Raw genomic sequence first — 21,195 nt, forward strand, 5'->3', positions numbered from 1 at the left:
ATGCTAAAATTATCGCAAGACCTTTGCCACTGGAAGGCCGACATTTTAGAAACAATCAGGTGCATGATGGAATTTACTTAAGAACAAACAAGGTGTATACACGGGAAACAGAAACTACAAATGGTACGATGCCTTGCTGTTGCATTGGAATATATGACACATTTATAAAAAAAATCAATAAGCTTTTCTGAAGCAATTTAACTCAAAGAAAAATCAATCATAGGCCTACCTAATAATCGCTAAGATTTTAATCCTAATGAGATAATTCAAAGAGTTAATTGAATGGCAGTCCGGCATTTTGTAGTCTGCGTTGTAGAATTCTTAAATGCATGGTTTCAATGTCTCGAAGACTTACTGTTTCAATAAAAAAAACGTAATTAGATGTAATTTTTTTTTCAAAATAAGTATTAGTAATGCGGAACAAATAAATGTTTCATACCTACTCTGAGCAGCCAGCCGAGCTTGCAAAGTGTTTATTATTATTGGTTGGCTGAAGCATTACCACGAGCTGTTTTCTCTGCTGTGTCTAAACTCCATATTTTCCTAAGCATCAAACCAAACACCATGATCATGACTAACCTAAACCCTAACACTAATACCATCATGACTAATCTAAACCCTAAAACTAATACCATCATGACTAATCTAAACACTAAAACTAATACCATCATGACTAATCTAAACCCTAACACTAATACCATCATGACTAATCTAAACCCTAACACTAATACCATCATGACTAATCTAAACACTAATACCATCATGACTAACCTAAACACCAACACTAATACCATCATGACTAATCTAAACCCTAACACTAATACCATCATGACTAATCTAAACCCTAACACTAATACCATCATGACTAACCTAAACACTAATACCATCATGACTAACCTAAACACCAACACTAATACCATCATTACTAATCTAAACCCTAACACTAATACCATCATGACTAATCTAAACCCTAACACTAATACCATCATGACTAATCTAAACCCTAACACTAATACCATCATGACTAATCTAAACCCTAACACTAATACCATCATGACTAATCTAAACCCTAACACTAATACCATCATGACTAATCTAAACCCTAACACTACCATCATGACTAACCCTGACCTTTTTGACCAGCTGCAAGTTGCGAGCTGTCTTCTCCTCGTGCAGGTAGGCGTGCATCCTGCGGGAAATGTTCAGCCAGACGGTGGCGTAGTTACTGATCAGATCAACAAAGGCTATGGTGGTGTTGGCCTGAAAACATCAGTTTAAGGTGGGATTTTTTATGTGGGTTAGGTTTTTAGGTTAAGTTCATAAAACTAGTCAATGATTAGTAAAGATTTCAACGACAAAATTTAGGCATAGACACAAAGTACATTTTAGTTTTGATCCTTAAATTTTAGGAAAGATAAAACATATGGTAACTAAGAGAAAATGGTTAAAATATGTAAGTTTTAAATCTGATGTTTTTAAGCATATTTCATTTAAGCTGTTTTGGAGATTTGTGTATTTTATTTATTTAAATTTTAAATATAGAAACTTTTTATAAAACACAGTATTCCAAAAAACTATACTTGTATCTAGAATGTTTCTAAAAATAATGAATAAAAAAAACTCTAGTTATATTTAGATTGGCTTTAAAAAAGGAGGTAACAAAAAATTTTAAAAATTAAATTAGGTAACAAACTTTTTCAATGATTTTGTCAGCAGCTGTGCCATTGGGTGCGTAGAGCACAGTGGGGTTGTAGTAGAGGTAGTGCTGTATGATGCTCAACTTGTCTCGCTGAGCTTGGGTCATCCCTAGGGCATCTGAGACAAGTTATATTACATGTTTAGCTATGGTGGGGGAATTAGGGAATGGTTACATTAAATGTTTTACTTAGGTGGTGGGGTTGTAGTAGAGGTAGTGCTGTATGATGCTTAACTTGTCTCGCTGAGCTTGGGTCATCCCCAGGGCATCTGAGACAAGTTATATCACATGTTTAGCTATGGTGGGGGAACAGTTACATTAAATGTTTAGCTCAGGCAGGGGATTACTGCTAAGAAGAAGTAAGTAACAGTAGGAATAAAGCAATTTTAAAATTTCTTCCTGTTGATCCAAAGAATGGGAGTGATTAAACTTGGTGGTGCTGGACAGGTAATACAAGGACTGCTGGGGTCAGTGTAGGGTGCTGGACTTTAAAGTGAACAACTGGCCAGGTAATACAAGGACTGCTGGGGTCAGTGTTGGGTGCTGGACTTTAAAGTGAACAACTGACCAGGTAATACAAGGACTGCTGGGGTCAGTGTTGGGTGCTGGACTTTAAAGTGAACAACTGGCCAGGTAATACAAGGACTGCTGGGGTCAGTGTTGGGTGCTGGACCTTGGAGTGAACAACTGGCCAGGTAATACAAGGACTGCTGGGATCAGTGTTGGGTGCTGGACTTTAAAGTGAACAACTGGCCAGGTAATACAAGGACTGCTGGGGTCAGTGTTGGGTGCTGGACCTTGGAGTGAACAACTGGCCAGGTAATACAAGGACTGCTGGGATCAGTGTTGGGTGCTGGACTTTGGAGTGAACAACTGGCCAGGTAATACAAGGACTGCTGGGGGCAGTGTAGGGTTATATAGGGAAAGATAAAGACAATATCTATGGGGTGGCAAGTAAGGAAAGTACAGCCCATAAGTGCTAACTCAAAAGTCTTGAGTTCAGATCCTGGAGTCCACCCAACTCTGACAAGTACCTGACTCTAGTTTAGGAAAGTAAAGGTAGCCGGGCATAGTGCTGAGCACGCTATCACTTCATATGCCAAAGTACAGGAAACAGGTGGACTCTACTTCAGCAGCCCCATGGATCATTAGGTCCAAAAGGGAAACTTTTAAGCACTAATTTATGTTGAATAGCGTTGTGATGCTCTGACTTCAACCATCGCTTAGAAAAGAAAATGTCACAAACCCTCATCAACTTTCTCTTTATATTCTTCATCTCCACCATCCTTGTCTTTCTTCCCCTTTCCTTTGGGTTGGTGTGGAGTAGTGGGGGGCGGGACCACCTTCTTGCCACACACAGTCTGGTGGAGGAAGTCCCACATCTTCATCCAGCCACTCTTCTTTCTTCTGTCTTCGCTCTAAACACACAGGTACACATTAGATACATTAGATAGTGGGGTACACATTAGATAGTGGTGTACACATTAGATAGTGGTGTACACGTTAGATAGTAGTGTACACATTAGATAGTGGTGTACACATTAGATAGTGGTGTACACATTAGATAGTCGTGTACACATTAGATAGTGGTGTACACGTTAGATAATGATGTACACGTTAGATAGTGGTGTACACGTTTGATAGTGGTGTACACATTAGATAGTGGTGTACACATTAGATAGTGGTGTACACATTAGATAGTGGTGTACACATTAGATACATTAGATAATGGTGTACACATTAGATAGTGGTGTACACATTAGATAGTGGCGTACACATTAGATAGCGGTGTACACGTTAGATAGTGATGTACACGTTAGATAGTGGTGTACACATTAGATAGCGGTGTACCCGTTAGATAGTGGTGTACACGTTAGATAGTGGTGTACACATTTGATAGTGGTGTACACATTAGATAGTGGTGTACACATTAGATAGTGGCGTACACATTAGATAGTGGTGTACACGTTAGATAGTGGTGTACACGTTAGATAGTGGTGTACACATTTGATAGTGGTGTACACATTAGATAGTGGTGTACACATTAGATAGTGGTGTACACGTTAGATAGTGGTGTACACATTAGATACATTAGATAGTGGTGTACACATTAGACAGTGGTGTACACGTTAGATAGTGATGTACACATTAGATAGTGGTGTACGCATTAGATACATTAGATAATGGTGTACACATTAGATAGTGGTGTACACATTAGATAGTGGCGTACACATTAGATAGCGGTGTACACGTTAGATAGTGATGTACACGTTAGATAGCGGTGTACACATTAGATAGCGGTGTACCCGTTAGATAGTGGTGTACACGTTAGATAGTGGTGTACACATTTGATAGTGGTGTACACATTAGATAGTGGTGTACACATTAGATAGTGGCGTACACATTAGATAGTGGTGTACACGTTAGATAGTGGTGTACACGTTAGATAGTGGTGTACACATTTGATAGTGGTGTACACATTAGATAGTGGTGTACACATTAGATAGTGGTGTACACGTTAGATAGTGGTGTACACATTAGATACATTAGATAGTGGTGTACACATTAGACAGTGGTGTACACGTTAGATAGTGATGTACACGTTAGATAGTGGTGTACACATTTGATAGTGGTGTACAAATTAGATAGTGGTGTACACATTAGATAGTGGCGTACACATTAGATAGCGGTGTACACGTTAGATAGTGATGTACACGTTAGATAGTGGTGTACACATTAGATAGTGGTGTACACATAAGATAATGGTGTACCCGTTAGATAGTGGTGTACACATTAGATAGTGGTGTACACATTAGATAGTTGCGTACACATTAGATGATGGCGTACACGATTGTGTTGGCTGTGGTTGGTAGGTAGGTGATTGTGTTGGCTGTGTTGGTAGGTAGGAGATTGTCTTGGCTGAAGTAGGTAGGTAGGTGATTGTGTTGGCTGTGGTTGGTAGGTAGGTGATTGTGTTGGCTTTAGTTGGTAGGTAGGTGATTGTGTTGGCTTTAGTTGGTAGGTAGGTGATTGTGTTGGCTTTAGTTGGTAGCTAGGTGATTGTGTTGGCTGAAGGTGGTAGGTAGGTGATTGTGTTGGCTGTGGTAGGTAGGTAGGTGATTGTGTTGGGTTAAGTTGTTAGGTAGGTGATTGTGTTGGCTGTGTTGTTAGGTAGGTGATTGTGTTGGCTGTGGTTGGTAGGTAGGTGATTGTGTTGGCTGTGGTTGGTAGGTAGGTGATTGTGTTGGCTGTGGTTGGTAGGTAGGTGATTGTGTTGGCTGTGTTGTTAGGTAGATGATTGTGTTGGGTTAAGTTGTTAGGTAGGTGATTGTGTTGGCTGTGTTGTTAGGTAGGTGATTGTGTTGGCTGTGGTTGGTAGGTAGGTGATTGTGTTGGCTGTGTTGTTAGGTAGGTGATTGTGTTGGCTGACGTTGTTAGGTAAGTGATTGTGTTTGCTGAAGGTTGTAGGTAGGAGATTGTGTTGGCTGTGTTGTTAGGTAGGTGATTGTGTTGGCTGTGTTGGTAGGTAGGTGATTGTGTTGGCTGTGTTGGTAGGTAGGTGATTGTGTTGGCTGTGGTTGGTAGGTAGTAGGTGATTGTGTTGGCTGACGTTGTTAGGTAAGTGATTGTGTTTGCTGAAGGTTGTAGGTAGGAGATTGTGTTGGCTGTGTTGTTAGGTAGGTGATTGTGTTGGCTGTGTTGGTAGGTAGGTGATTGTGTTGGCTGTGTTGTTAGGTAGGTGATTGTGTTGGCTTAAGTTGGTAGGTAGGTGATTGTGTTGGCTGTGGTTGGTAGGTAGGTGATTGTGTTGGCTGTGGTTGGTAGGTAGGTGATTGTATTGGCTGAAGTTGGTAGGTAGGAGATTGTGTTGGCTGAAGTTGGTAGGTAGGTGATTGTGTTGGCTGGAGTTGGTAGGTAGGTGATTGTGTTGGCTGTGGTTGGTAGGTAGGTGATTGTATTGGCTGAAGTTGGTAGGTAGGTGATTGTGTTGGCTGGAGTTGGTAGGTAGGTAGGTGATTGTGTTGGCTGTGGTTGGTAGGTAGTTGATTGTGTTGGCTGACGTTGGTAGGTAGGTGATTGTGTTGGCTGTGGTTGGTAGGTAGGTGATTGTGTTGGCTGTGTTGGTAGGTAGGTGATTGTGTTGGCTTAAGTAGGTAGGTAGTTGATTGTGTTGGCTGAAGTTGGTAGGTAGGTGATTGTGTTGGCTGAATTAGTTAGGTCGTTGATTGTGTTGGCTGAAGTTCTTTCTTCTGGTCACAGATGTGATAAATTGTTGTTTGTGTTATGAAGTATTAAATACATGCATGAACTAAACTTTACTTAAATTCTGTTTGAAATGTATTATGTATTTAGATTTTAACGAATATATTAAGTGACGACATTTACTGTTACGCTTCACAAATTGAAAGAAGAGTTTGTGTTCCGTTTCTTAAGCATAAAGTATATCTTATCTGGTATATGATATATCTCAACTAATTTTATTTTACAACTCTCTTGCTATTGCTATACTAATATTAGAGGGATTGATTTCTGTTTTAATGCTGCTGATTGGTATACGTCTCACACAGATCTGACGCTGGTTAGTGCTGGAGTACTACTCGCAGTCTGCTGGGCCAAGCAAATCTTTTCTTAGATGTTTTTTATGGAGAAAACTTCAAACCATCGGCTGATGATGATTCGTTTCATGAATGATTCGAAAAGAGTTTCTGGCAGTCGTTAAATAAATATAAGTAATACAAAATATTTTTTATGTAAAATTATATTTTACAATTTGTTACGTTAATCTAATTAATAATTTAATAAGGAACTTAAAATGTCTTTATATTGGTTATTAATTACTGAATTGGAAAATATGGAGTAGTGTAATTAATTTTGAGAAATTTTCTTCATTACTTACGTCACACCTTCAATGTTAGATTCTTTTGAATCTAGAGATCGTAATTAGAATCTACTTAAAATTAATCTTAAGGTTGTCAGAGTTTTGTGTTTTTCTGTCCCTGGCACTCATCATATTGGCCTACCTCGTCACTTTCTGGTACATGAGGGTTTTTTAAATCTAGTGTTATGGCGTTAGACCTGTTTCATACCTCGTTACTTTCTGGTACATGAGGGTTTTTTTTAAATCTAGTGTTATGGCGTTAGACCTGTTTCATGTACGGAAATTTGTTCTTTAGGAAATAATTTCGCATTAATATATAAAATGTTTAAATGTTCCCTGAATTTGTAGTTTTATCTAATGATTGCCAAAGTTTTACCAATTCCATGTTGCACAAAAACTAATTGCAAATGTTGCCTCTAATTAAGAGATGTCATTTCTTTATGTAGTAAAACAACCAATTGGAACAGTTACCATCTTGTGAAGATTTATTCGATTTGTCTCAACTTTTCTAACAACGAATCATATGTTTAATAAACACATAGAATGCTAAATAAACATAACGAATGTTTAATAAACACATCGAATGCTAAATAAACACATCGAATGTTTAATAAACACATCGAATGCTAAATAAACACATCGAAATGCAAACAGAACGTCCGAGTTTTCTCTGTATGCGTGGTGGTCATGTGAACGTGTTTTCTCTGTATAAGTGGTGGTCATGTGAATGTGTTTTCTCTGTATGAGTGGTGGTCATGTGAACGTGTTTTCTCTGTATGAGTGGTGGTCATGTGAACGTGTTTTCTCTGTATGAGTGGTGGTCATGTGAACGTGTTTTCTCTGTATGAGTGGTGGTCATGTGAACGTGTTTTCTCTGTATGAGTGGTGGTCATGTGAACGTGTTTTCTCTGTGTGAGTGGTGGTCATGTGAACGTGTTTTCTCTGTGTGAGTGTTGGTCATGTAAACGTGTTTTCTCTGTATGAGTGGTGGTCATGTGAACGTGTTTTCTCTGTTTGAGTGGTGGTCATGTGAACGTGTTTTCTCTGTATGAGTGGTGGTCATGTGAATGTGTTTTCTCTGTATGAGTGGTGGTCATGTGAACGTGTTTTCTCTGTATGAGTAATGGTCATGTGAACGTGTTTTCTCTGTATGAGTGGTGGTCATGTGAACGTGTTTTCTCTGTATGAGTGGTGGTCATGTGAACGTGTTTTCTCTGTGTGAGTGGTGGTCATGTGAACGTGTTTTCTCTGTATGAGTGGTGGTCATGTGAACGTGTTTTCTCTGTTTGAGTGGTGGTCATGTGAACGTGTTTTCTCTGTATGAGTGGTGGTCATGTGAACGTGTTTTCTCTGTATGAGTGGTGGTCATGTGAACGTGTTTTCTCTGTGTGAGTGGTGGTCATGTGAACGTGTTTTCTCTGTATGAGTGGTGGTCATGTGAACGTGTTTTCTCTGTATGAGTGGTGGTCATGTGAACGTGTTTTCTCTGTATGAGTGGTGGTCATGTGAACGTGTTTCCTCTGTATGAGTGGTGGTCATGTGAACGTGTTTTCTCTGTATGAGTGGTGGTCATGTGAACGTGTTTTCTCTGTGTGAGTGGTGGTCATGTGAACGTGTTTTCTCTGTATGAGTGGTGGTCATGTGAACGTGTTTTCTCTGTTTGAGTGGTGGTCATGTGAACGTGTTTTCTCTGTATGAGTGGTGGTCATGTGAACTTGTTTTCTCTGTATGAGTGGTGGTCATGTGAACGTGTTTTCTCTGTATGAGTGGTGGTCATGTGAACGTGTTTTGATGTTTATTTACAGCCTTACGTCAATGTGTTGTTATAGCAGGTAGTTGGAACAACATCAACTGACACTCAATTGGAATTGAAACGGGATTATCATACTGAGAGTGGGGCGACTTTGTCGGAAAGGGGGGAAAGAGTAGCTAGAATGGGGGTATATTATATATATATATATATATACAGCCACAAGTAGGATTAGACCTTGGTCTTCGTCTCCCGCTCCTCAACAATGGCTGAGGCGGTGAAGCTGAAGATGCCGATAAACATCATAGGATAGATCAAGGTGTAGTCCAAGAACAGGTCGCGCACCAGCAGGTGGTCAAGCTCGCTGGGCATTCTCTGCACGTGGACCTCTGGCAGCTGGTACGGTTCGTGCTGTTGCTGCTTCCTCCAGTAGTTGATGAAGATGTGGGTCAGCTGGTACGGTGGTTGTTGTTGCTGCTTCCTCCAGTAGTTGATGAAGATGCGGGTCAGCTGGTACGGTGCTTGCTGTTGCTGCTTCCTCCAGTAGTTGATGAAGATGCGGGTCAGCTGGTACGGTGCTTGCTGTTGCTGCTTCCTCCAGTAGTTGATGAAGATGCGGGTCAGCTGGTACGGTTCGTGCTGTTGCTGCTTCCTCCAGTAGTTGATGAAGATGCGGGTCAGCTGGTACTGCAGCTCAATCAGCTTATTTCTACTAATTTGATAATTTTCTTTTTCCAACTAAATCGTTGTTTTTTTAAATATAAAATTATTTGAAATAAATCTGTAAGTTTATAATATGAGCAGTATAGACAATGCACTGCAAAAATGTTAAGCTCTGGAGGTTGCGTATGATGTTGACATTTTGAGACAGTTCCTTTTCTTCATTTGAAAAAATCCAACTGTGGTTATTACACCACAACTAAAGCGTACTTGTACAGATACACTTTCTTCAAACGACCTCCGGAAGTTCCCGAAATCTCGAGCCAAATAGTTTTTCATTCAACACAACAGACCGCGCAAAAGACGCGTATTATCGCTAACATGGTGCATGCAGTCCGAGAAACAAAACATTACAATTCAGGGATTAAAGCATCATAAATCAAGGATAAAACATCATAATGTTATAACCATTGAAGAAGGCACAACTGGTTAGGTAAACTACTTAATTAGCCACGAATGCTGGATTCTTGAAACTCAGTTGCTAAAATACTATTTTAAAAACACTTAACCCAATAAACTTAATCCATAATTATTAAATCTATCAAAACTAATAAAACCCACACTTAAACTAAACCACTAATACAACATCATTTAATCTCTAGCACTGGAAGTATATGACATAATCATCTATATACTACTAAAACTCAAGTTTGTTTACATGTTTGAATATTTATTTGTTTGTTTGTCTGATTGACTACTGTAGAGGATCTACGCTATATGGAGAACTTTAAAATAGTATGTAGGTAGAGAACAATTTATGTTTTCAGACAGACTGTTAATAAAAAATTTATTTAAAGACGTTAATTAATTTATTGATTTATTCATTGGTAGATTAACCACATTAATTTTAAATTTTTCAAACAATGGCTTTACCTTGACTGAATAGTGACGTCACAAGTTTTGTTTACTTTTTAGTACAATAAGATAGTGGCTTCCATCATAGAATTTAACGCATTCTAAAGCTAATTTTCTGTCGGCCATAACTTTAACAATACGTCCGTTTGCTGTTTTTATTAAGTTCCAACACTTATATAAATTTTCAACTGTCTTTTTCATTTAGCTTTACAATAAATTTCTCTAGCTCTACAATCTGTCCAAGGAAGCTATTTATAGATCTAAAAATATCAGGTGGCCAAGAAAGTTATTTATAGATCTAGATCTAGAATATAGGTCAATCCAAAGATTAATTAGATACATAACAAAGATTAATTAGATAAAAATACAATCCATGTTATAATCATAATACATTTTTTAGTCCTTAAATACTTGATATAAATCTTTGTGATTTATCTATTTAGATCTAGATCTATCTAGCTAGAATAGGTCTAATAATGAGATCTATATTCTAGATCTAGCAAGAGTTACACAAAAACTAGACTTAAGACTAAAATTAAGCAAACGAGTCGTAGAATCTAGATCTAGATAATTCTATCTAGATCTAGATAATTTCAGACCTTCATTATTTTATATAAATATTTGTTTAGCTATGTAATTGGCTAATTTAAGATAAAATTTAATTTGAAAGTTACTACTACTAGACTTAGATCTAGATCTTCGCGCGTAAATCAAGTTGCATAAGGAGACTCAAAGTATTAAACTATACTATTAAAAAAATCATCAGTGACATCACGAGTTAAATAGCTAAGTTATAAATGTAATCAGCTTGCATGCGGTTCTAGACCAATACGTCAATGTTAATTTTTTTTTAATTTTTTTTTTAGATGTGAATGATAAATTTACTTATCTGAACTTGGCGGGATACAGGACAGGTGAAGTAGAGTTCATCTGTTTCTTTGTCATAAGCATATGAAGGGATAGTGTGGCCAGAGACATGCTCGGCTGAAATCATTTTTTTTAAACGATAAAAACATGTCTGCAACTTGGCGGCACACTGGGCAGGTGAAGTAGAGTTGAGTAGGTCACCTGTGACGTCAGTATATGAAGGGATAGTCCGAAATTGGTGTTTTCGATAAAAAACATCCTTTTGAATGTGAGGTCTGGTTTTTTGTGACGATAAGTGACAGACGTGATGTTTTTTATGGATGACCCTCGAAACCCACAGTTATCTAACTAGATAACGGGTAGTCTAGTTATATATTTAAAGCAAAACTGTTAATCATCAGACACGTAAATCACATCACTTAATCCAAACTTAATGCTAATCCCTATATTATCTTAACACTGCGCTTATATACTAACGCCATGTACATCATATGCCCAACATGCTAATGGAATAAAACTATAGGCCCACTATACTAGAGGAATAAATCTATAGGCCCACCATGCTAGATGAATAAACATATAGGCTCACAATGCTAGATAAATAAATCTATAGGCCCACAATGCTAGAGGAATAAATCTATAGGCTCACAATGCTAGAGAAATAAATCTATAGGCCCACCATGCTAGAGAAATAAATCTATAGGCCCACCATGCTAGAGAAATAAATCTATAGGCCCACCATGCTAGAGGAATAAATCTATAGGCCCACCATGCTAGAGAAATAAATCGATAGGTCCACCAAACTGGATATAGTGCTGATTACAGTGTGGACCAAATTAACACTTTAATTCTTTACTATAATTTTCTAGATTTTGGTGGGCGACAACTCTGGTTACAAGACGTGAACTCATGGAGAAAATGTTCAAGTTTGCTCTGCTCATCTGCCTTGGTTTTCTACCCGGTATGTGAGTTTCATGTAGTCAGATAGTGAATATGTGGGACACATTTTAAACTATATGTAAGTGTACTCAGATACAGAAAATGTAGGACATATTTTATACTGTATGTAAGTGTAATCAGATACTGAAAATGTAGGACATATTTTATACTGTATGTAAGTGTAATCAGATACTGAAAATGTAGGACAGATTTTATACTGTATGTAAGTGTAATCAGATACTGAAAATGTAGGACAGATTTTATACTGTATGTAAGTGTAATCAGATACTGAAAATGTAGGACATATTTTATACTGTATGTAAGTGTAATCAGATACTGAAAATGTAGGACAGATTTTATACTGTATGTAAGTGTAGTCAGATACAGAAAATGTAGGACACATTTTATACTGTATGTAAGTGTACTCAGATACAGAAAATGTAGGACAGATTTTATACTGTATGTAAATGACTTTAATTCAGAAAAAAATATTGTCAGAATAAAAGGCTGATATCACAATTCATATAGGTGATGTTCTTTTTAAACTTAACCGAAATCTGACTGAAGCTCCAACGCTAAACTAGACAACGATTTAACTCCTAAAGTTATACATAACAATATTCATACACTAAAGTTAAACATAACAATATTCCTATACTAAAGTTAAACATAACAATATACCTACACTAAAGTTAAACATAACAATACTCCTACACTAAAGTTAAACATAACAATATTACTACACAAAAGTTAAACATAACAATACTCCTACACTACATTAAACATAACAAAATTCCTATACTAAAGTGTTAAACATAACAATATTCTTACACTAAAGTTAAACATTACAATACTCATACGCTACAGTTAGACATAACAATATTCTTACACTAAAGTTAAACATTACAATACTCATACGCTAAAGTTAAACATAACAATACTCCTACACTAAAGTTAAACTGAGAAGTAGTCTAGACCTGATCCGTTACGTTAAACCTCGCCATAATTCAAGCCCAGCCCTATAAGTTAAACCTCGTCATAACTCTAGCCCAGCCCTAACAGTTAAACCTCGCCATAATTCTAGCTCAGCCAGTGGCGTAGGCAGGGGGAGTTAGGGGTTCTGACCCCCCCCCCCCCCCCACCCATAGACCCTAGGTAGATACATTAAGGTTGAGCGGGGGGTGCAAAATCGAAAGTCTGAGGGGGAGGGAGCAAATGAAAAGTTTGATGGAGGGGGGGTGCAAATGAAAAGTTTGAGGGGGTGCAAATGAAAATTTTGAGGGGGGTGCAAATGAAAAGTTTGAGGGGGGTGCAAATGAAAAGTTTGAGGAGGGTGCAAATGAAAATTTTGAGGGGGGGTGCAAATCAAAAGTTTGTCCTCGGGGGCCAGGGAGGGACGCTACGCCTCTGATATATACATTTATATTGCGGGAAAAAATTTGAGCCCCACACCCCATGAGACGATCCTGGCTACGCCACTGAGCCCAGCCCCATAAGTATTTGATGTTGTTATACACAGATGTCGTCAGTAGCACTGGTTCCCTTGATCTGAGTATTGTCGGCTATGAGAAGGAATGCACGAACGACTCCAACTGCAAGAACACTGGCTTAGTGATTGGGACTTTCAAAGACAGAGCTGCGAGCAAAGAGGGCAGGTGCACCCACGTCACTTTGCTTCAATGTGATCCAAGTGCGGACTGTCGCCAATCGTCATCATGGCAAGAGGTGGGTAGCCATTTGTGACATTTCTAGTTAGCGTGTTTGTGACATTTCTAGTTGGCGTGTTTGTGACATTTTTAGTTAGCGAGTTTGTGACATTTCTAGTTGGCGAGTTTGTGACATTTCTAGTTGACGTGTTTGTGACATTTTTAGTTGGCGAGATTGTGACATTTCTAGTTTTTGTGTTTGTGACATTTCTAGTTTTTGTGTTTGTGACATTTCTAGTTGGCGTGTTTGTGACATTTCTAGTTGGCGTGTTTGTGACATTTCTAGTTGGCGTGTTTGGCTAATGCTTTGTTCTCCCGAAACTTCAACTTTCCATAATCCTAGCGTTAATCTTCTTGATCCCAAGACTACACAATATATGCCCCGTGTATATTCTGCTCTCTGTATTATCCCAAGCTACACAATATATGCCCCGTGTATATTCTGCTCTCTGTATTATCCCAAGCTACACAATATATGCCCCGTGTATGTTCTGCTCTCTGTATCATCCCAAGGCTTCACAATATATGCCCCGTGTATATTCTGCTCTCTGTATTATCCCAAGCTACACAATATATGCCCCGTGTATGTTCTGCTCTCTATATCATCCCAAGGCTACACAATATATGCCCCGTGTATACTCTGCTCTCTATATCATCCCAAGGCTACACAATATATGCCCCGTGTATACTCTGCTCTCTATATCATCCCAAGGCTACACAATATATGCCCCGTGTATACTCTGCTCTCTATATCATCCCAAGGCTACACAATATATGCCCCGTGTATACTCTGCTCTCTATATCATCCCAAGGCTACACAATATATGCCCCGTGTATATTCTGCTCTCTATATCATCCCAAGGCTACACAATATATGCCCCGTGTATATTCTGCTCTCTATATCATCCCAAGGCTACACAATATATGCCCCGTGTATATTCTGCTCTCTGTATTATCCCAAGCTACACAATATATGCCCCGTGTATGTTCTGCTCTCTGTATCATCCCAAGGCTACACAATATATGCCCCGTGTATACTCTGCTCTCTATATCATCCCAAGGCTACACAATATATGCCCCGTGTATACTCTGCTCTCTATATCATACCAAGGCTACACAATATATGCCCCGTGTATACTCTGCTCTCTATATCATCCCAAGGCTACACAATATATGCCCCGTGTATATTCTGCTCTCTATATCATCCCAAGGCTACACAATATATGCCCCGTGTATATTCTGCTCTCTATATCATCCCAAGGCTACACAATATATGCCCCGTGTATATTCTGCTCTCTATATCATCCCAAGGCTACACAATATATGCCCCGTGTATATTCTGCTCTCTATATCATCCCAAGGCTACACAATATATGCCCCGTGTATACTCTGCTCTCTATATCATCCCAAGGCTACACAATATATGCCCCGTGTATATTCTGCTCTCTGTATCATCCCAAGGCTACACAATATATGCCCCGTGTATATTCTGCTCTCTGTATCATCCCAAGACTACACAATATATGCCCCGTGTATATCCTGCTCTCTGTATCATCCCAAGACTACACAATATATGCCCCGTGTATATTCTGCTCTCTGTATCATCCCAAGGCTACACAATATATGCCCCGTGTATGTTCTGCTCTCTGTATCATCCCAAGGCTACACAATATATGCCCCGTGTATATCCTGCTCTCTGTATCATCCCAAGGCTACACAATATATGCCCCGTGTATATCCTGCTCTCTGTATCATCCAAGGGCTACACAATATATGCCCCGTGTATGTTCTGCTCTCTGTATCATCCCAAGGCTACACAATATATGCCCCGTGTATACACTGCTCTCTGTATCATCCCAAGGCTACACAATATATGCCCCGTATATACTCTGCTCACTGTATCATCCCAAGACTACACAATATATGCCCCGTATATATTCTGCTACACAATATATGCCCCGTGTATACCCTGCTCTCTGTATCATCCCAAGGCTACACAATATATGCCCCGTGTATACTCTGCTCTCTGTATCATCCCAAGGCTACACAATATATGCCCCGTGTATACACTGCTCTCTGTATCATCCCAAGGCTACACAATATATGCCCCGTATATACTCTGCTCACTGTATCATCCCAAGACTACACAATATATGCCCCGTATATATTCTGCTACACAATATATGCCCCGTGTATACCCTGCTCTCTGTATCATCCCAAGGCTACACAATATATGCCCCGTGTATACTCTGCTCTCTGTATCATCCCAAGGCTACACAATATATGCCCCGTGTATATTCTGCTCTCTGTATCATCCCAAGGCTACACAATATATGCCCCGTGTATACCCTGCTCTCTGTATCATCCCAAGGCTACACAATATATGCCCCGTGTATATCCTGCTCTCTGTATCATCCCAAGGCTACACAATATATGCCCCGTGTATACTCTGCTCTCTGTATCATCCCAAGGCTACACAATATATGCCCCGTGTATATCCTGCTCTCTGTATCATCCCAAGGCTACACAATATATGCCCCGTGTATACCCTGCTCTCTGTATCATCCAAAGGCTACACAATATATGCCCCGTGTATATCCTGCTCTCTGTATCATCCCAAGGCTACACAATATATGCCCCGTGTATATTCTGCTCTCTGTATCATCCCAAGGCTACACAATATATGCCCCGTGTATACTCTGCTCTCTGTATCATCCCAAGGCTACACAATATATGCCCCGTGTATACTCTGCTCTCTGTATCATCCCAAGGCTACACAATATATGCCCCGTGTATACTCTGCTCTCTGTATCATCCCAAGGCTACACAATATATGCCCCGTGTATACTCTGCTCTCTGTATCATCCCAAGGCTACACAATATATGCCCCGTGTATACTCTGCTCTCTGTATCATCCCAAGGCTACACAATATATGCCCCGTGTATACTCTGCTCTCTGTATCATCCCAAGGCTACACAATATATGCCCCGTGTATATTCTGCTCTCTGTATCATCCCAAGGCTACACAATATATGCCCCGTGTATACCCTGCTCTCTGTATCATCCCAAGGCTACACAATATATGCCCCGTGTATACTCTGCTCTCTGTATCATCCCAAGGCTACACAATATATGCCCCGTGTATATTCTGCTCTCTGTATCATCCCAAGGCTACACAATATATGCCCCGTGTATATTCTGCTCACTGTATCATCCAAAGGCTACACAATATATGCCCCGTATATATTCTGCTCTCTGTATCATCCCAAGGCTACACAAAATATGCCCCGTGTATACTCTGCTCTCTGTATCATCCCAAGGCTACACAATATATGCCCCGTGTATACTCTGCTCTCTGTATCATCCCAATGCTACACAATATATGCCCCGTGTATATCCTGCTCTCTGTATCATCCCAAGGCTACACAATATATGCCCCGTGTATACTCTGCTCTCTGTATCATCCCAAGGCTACACAATATATGCCCCGTGTATATTCTGCTCTCTGTATCATCCAAAGGCTACACAATATATGCCCCGTGTATATCCTGCTCTCTGTATCATCCCAAGGCTACACAATATATGCCTCGTGTATATTCTGCTCTCTGTATCATCCCAAGGCTACACAATATATGCCATGTGTATATTCTGCTCTCTGTATCATCCCAAGGCTACACAATATATGCCCCGTGTATACTCTGCTCTCTATATCATCCCAAGGCTACACAATATATGCCCCGTGTGTACCCTGTGTAACACATCAGAGGCGTAGCGACCCTTCCCGGCGCCCGGGGACAAACTTTTCGATTTGCACCCCCCCCCCTCGTGATTTCGATTTGCACCCCCCCCCCTCAAACTTTCAATTTTCACCCCCCTCAACCTTTCAATTTATTTTTCCAACCCATTTTGGCGCCCACTAAAAAGGTGGGCGCCCGGGGACATATGCCCCCCCGCCCCCCCCCCCCCTCGCTACGCTACCGTGTATCCCGTGTTTCCCCAGACGTGCCAACTGTTCGCGTACCCCTGCCAGATGAGCACCTGTGGGAACAGCTCACTTAACCAGCACAAGTGCGACTGCTCCACTTGTCACCCGACCGTCATCTGGTTCCTTGCCACCCCGACCCTGGCGTATCGACTCACTGCCAAAATCATGGAGAATAATACAGAGTTGGGACAAGTGGTCAGCAATGTCTTTTGGCCTGATGATGTTCATGGTATGGAACAGTTAGCATTGTCTTACGTATTACATATAGTTTAGCTTGGGTAAAACTAGGGGTTATGTCAAGTGTTTTAATTTAATTGAATTATGTTTTTTGACTACTTAAGCAACAGGCTCTATTAATTGGGCGATCAGCACGGAGTTTAAGAGTACTACTTGATTCGGGGATTTCTACTTGATTCAATTGTCAGGAGCTTCTACTTGATTCAGTTGTCAGGAGTTTCTACTTGATTCAGTTGTCAGACATTTATCCTCTATTCAATTGTCAGGAGTTTCTACTTGTTTCAATTGTCAGGAGTTTCTACTTGATTCAATTGTCAGGAGTTTCTAGTTGATTCAATTGTCAGGAGTTTCTACTTGATTCAATTGTCATGAGTTTCTACTTGATGCAATTGTCAGGAGTTTCTACTTGATTCAACTTATCCCCGAGATCCTCGTCATAGATTAAGGACATGGTGGGCTACTAGCGTGGACAAGCCTGGTCCCAACAACAAAGATCCAGGAAATAAAGCGCTGGCAGTGTTTTGATTTAAATAACTCCCTTTTTAAAAAAAAAAATAACAGGTCACACGTCTTTACAGTAATTAACAGTAATATCAAACATAAAAAGTGGGAGAAAAAATACAGGCTAAACTGGGAATTGGCTTATTTCTTGGGGGTGGCAGCTTTCTTTCAATATTATAGTATTTTTCAATATTTTAATAGCTGCAGAAAAAAACAGCTTCTTAATTAAAACCTTTAATTGATTTATAACTTGAGTACTATTTCAGACAGATAAATGAAATTTCACATGTAAGTAAAAGATCTAATTATCTGCCTTGAGGCTAGACACGCCCCTCCACCCCACCCCACCGCGATTCAACATTTCGCGGTTTCCATGGCAACCAGTACTGCTATTGACGGCTATATATTATTTTTGTCTGTAGTTTAACAACTATAAACATATGAACTTATTAAAAACCCCGAAATGTGTTAAAATATTCAATCCGTGGTGCCTATCCTTAATAATACTAGGCCCCCCTACCTTCATTTACATTGTTTTCCTCAGGCAATGGAGGAACAGATATATATATCATTGTATATATATTAATTGGTGTGATCGTTTTATTTGCTGTCACGTTTGGCGTAACATTTACAATGTACGTAAAACTATGCAGAAAGGACTCGAAGTCAACCGTAGCTGCTGGAACAAACACAGAAGGTCTCTCTTTTTGTCTCGATATCTCTAGCAATACAATACAGTACAGTTGTACAGTACACAACACAACAAAATATAATATAATATAATAATAATAATAATTTTTTTAGCAGAACCGCAGAATGAATTAAGGTTGGCACGGATGGAAAAAGAGGTATGTAGCCATTTAACTATTTCTTTTGTGTCTGTTTTTTTGCGTTCTGTTCACATTTTTCTTTGATTTTGTGTTTTCTTTTGTGTTTGCGTTTGTATTTGAATTTGCGTTTGTCCGTTTTTGTTTTCTTTTGTGTTTGTATTTGTGTTTTCGTATGCTTTTGTATTTGTGTTTGCGTTGTGTTTTCTTTTATGTTTCCGCTTATGTTTTTGTTGTGTTTACGTATTGTTTGAGTTTGCGTGTGTTTGCGTTTGTTTTCTTTTGCATTTGTGTTTGTATTTGCTTTGGTGTTTGAGTTTTTGATCTGTTGCCAAATTAATATATATTAAGTATATTAGAGAAACTTCTCTGTTCATGATTTGAATTTTAATATTTTTTTTCCGCTTACTAGATACAAGAATGTTAAGACACCAAATCCTCTCTTCAACAGCAACTTGCAATCGCAATAGAAGGCTTAGAAAGAATTGCACAGGGAGGTAGGTGTTATAACTGAATAAATTATTTGTGTCCCGCCCCCACCTGAATTGTGACAGGAAGGCATTCCCATCCCATGTAACAATTTGCAGGTCGCTTGTTACTGCCCTTAATGTTACAGGTCCAGTCTATGATGAGTTACTGCCCTTAATGTTACAGGTCCAGTCTATGATGAGTTACTGCCCTTAATGTTACAGGTCCAGTCTATGATGAGTTACTGCCCTTAATGTTACAGGTCCAGTCTATGATGAGTTACTGCCCTTAATATTACAGGTCCAGTCTATGATGAGTTACTGCCCTTAATGTTACAGGTCCAGTCTATGATGAGTTACTGCCCTTAATGTTACAGGTCCAGTCTATGATGAGTTACTGCCCTTAATGTTACAGGTCCAGTCTATGATGAGTTACTGCCCTTAATGTTACAGGTCCAGTCTATGATGAGTTACTGCCCTTAATATTACAGGTCCAGTCTATGATGAGTTACTGCCCTTAATGTTACAGGTCCAGTCTATGATGAGTTACTGCCCTTAATGTTACAGGTCCAGTCTATGATGAGTTACTGCCCTTAATGTTACAGGTCCAGTCTATGATGAGTTACTGCCCTTAATGTTACGTGTCCAGTCTATGATGAGTTACTGCCCTTAATGTTACAGGTCCAGTCTATGATGAGTTACTGCCCTTAATGTTACAGGTCCAGTCTATGATGAGTTACTGCCCTTAATGTTACAGGTCCAGTCTATGATGAGTTACTGCCCTTAATGTTACAGGTCCAGTCTATGATGAGTTACTGCCCTTTATGTTACAGGTCCAGTCTATGATGAGTTACTGCCCTTAATGTTACAGGTCCAGTCTATGATGAGTTACTGCCCTTAATGTTACAGGTCCAGTCTATGATGAGTTACTGCCCTTAATGTTACAGGTCCAGTCTATGATGAGTTACTGCCCTTAATGTTACAGGTCCAGTCTATGATGAGTTACTGCCCTTAATGTTACAGGTCCAGTCTATGATGTGTTACTGCCCTTTATGTTACAGGACCAGTCTATGATGAGTTACTACATTATGACACTTAATGTTACATTGTGTGTGATTGGCCTTACAATTGTTATGTTACGGAATATGCGATGTGTTGTAGGGACAAAACGATACATAGTAGTTACTGGTATATGGACACAATTCATTAGGTTATGTCCACTTGTGTTGAATTCTTGCCTTATAAATAACGATGTTTATTTATATATATATATATATATATATATATATATATATATATATATATATATAAATATATATATATATATATATATATATATATATATATATATATATATATATATACATTACGATTTCTAGAACATATTATAGTCGTGATATTTATTTTTAAAATTGTAAGCATAAAGCGACACTAGGCCAATAGCTAGCTTAGCAAACGACTGGTAACTGCTTGCATGTTTCTCGACCAACATTTCCCAAACATCAAGGTATAAGGGGATTCGTGATGCGAACCTAAATCGTTACGTGTTTACATTCAATGTATAGTAGGTTTGGTGCTGCAAACCTAAATCTTGACATAATTACACTGTTGTAGTTAGCTCCCCTAGACTTACTCGTATCCCTCTGTGACAGTAGCGGTTAAGCTTGGACTCCAATAGAATGGGCCATAGAACTGGGACACAAGTCTGGTATAAAAACCGTATCAGTTTTCGAAACAACATACAATCTTCTTAATGAAAATTGTA

At 39.2% G+C, this 21,195-nt stretch overlaps 2 protein-coding genes across 2 annotated transcripts; one reads left to right on the top strand and one right to left on the bottom strand.

Moving 5' to 3' along the window:
• Window positions 1-498: 498 nt before the first annotated feature.
• Window positions 499-1,923, bottom strand: LOC131946016 (ATP-binding cassette sub-family A member 2). Its single transcript, XM_059306646.1, has 3 exons — window positions 1,694-1,923; window positions 1,132-1,260; window positions 499-543 (listed from the first exon to the last, which is right to left on the bottom strand). The coding sequence occupies exons 1-3, from the start codon at window positions 1,802-1,804 to the stop codon at window positions 499-501; spliced, it is 285 nt and encodes a 94-aa protein (XP_059162629.1). The 5' UTR covers window positions 1,805-1,923.
• A 7,425-nt stretch (window positions 1,924-9,348) lies between these two features.
• Window positions 9,349-18,080, top strand: LOC131946017 (uncharacterized). The gene is made up of 5 exons (XM_059306647.1): window positions 9,349-9,478; window positions 11,637-11,728; window positions 13,226-13,431; window positions 17,414-17,637; window positions 18,032-18,080. The coding sequence occupies exons 2-5, from the start codon at window positions 11,677-11,679 to the stop codon at window positions 18,078-18,080; spliced, it is 531 nt and encodes a 176-aa protein (XP_059162630.1). The 5' UTR covers window positions 9,349-9,478; window positions 11,637-11,676.
• Window positions 18,081-21,195: the final 3,115 nt, after the last annotated feature.

The sequence above is a fragment of the Physella acuta genome, unplaced genomic scaffold (genome assembly GCF_028476545.2).
Source record: "Physella acuta isolate Inbredline_101_S28 unplaced genomic scaffold, ASM2847654v3 ptg000543l, whole genome shotgun sequence".
NCBI lineage: Eukaryota > Metazoa > Mollusca > Gastropoda > Physidae > Physella > Physella acuta.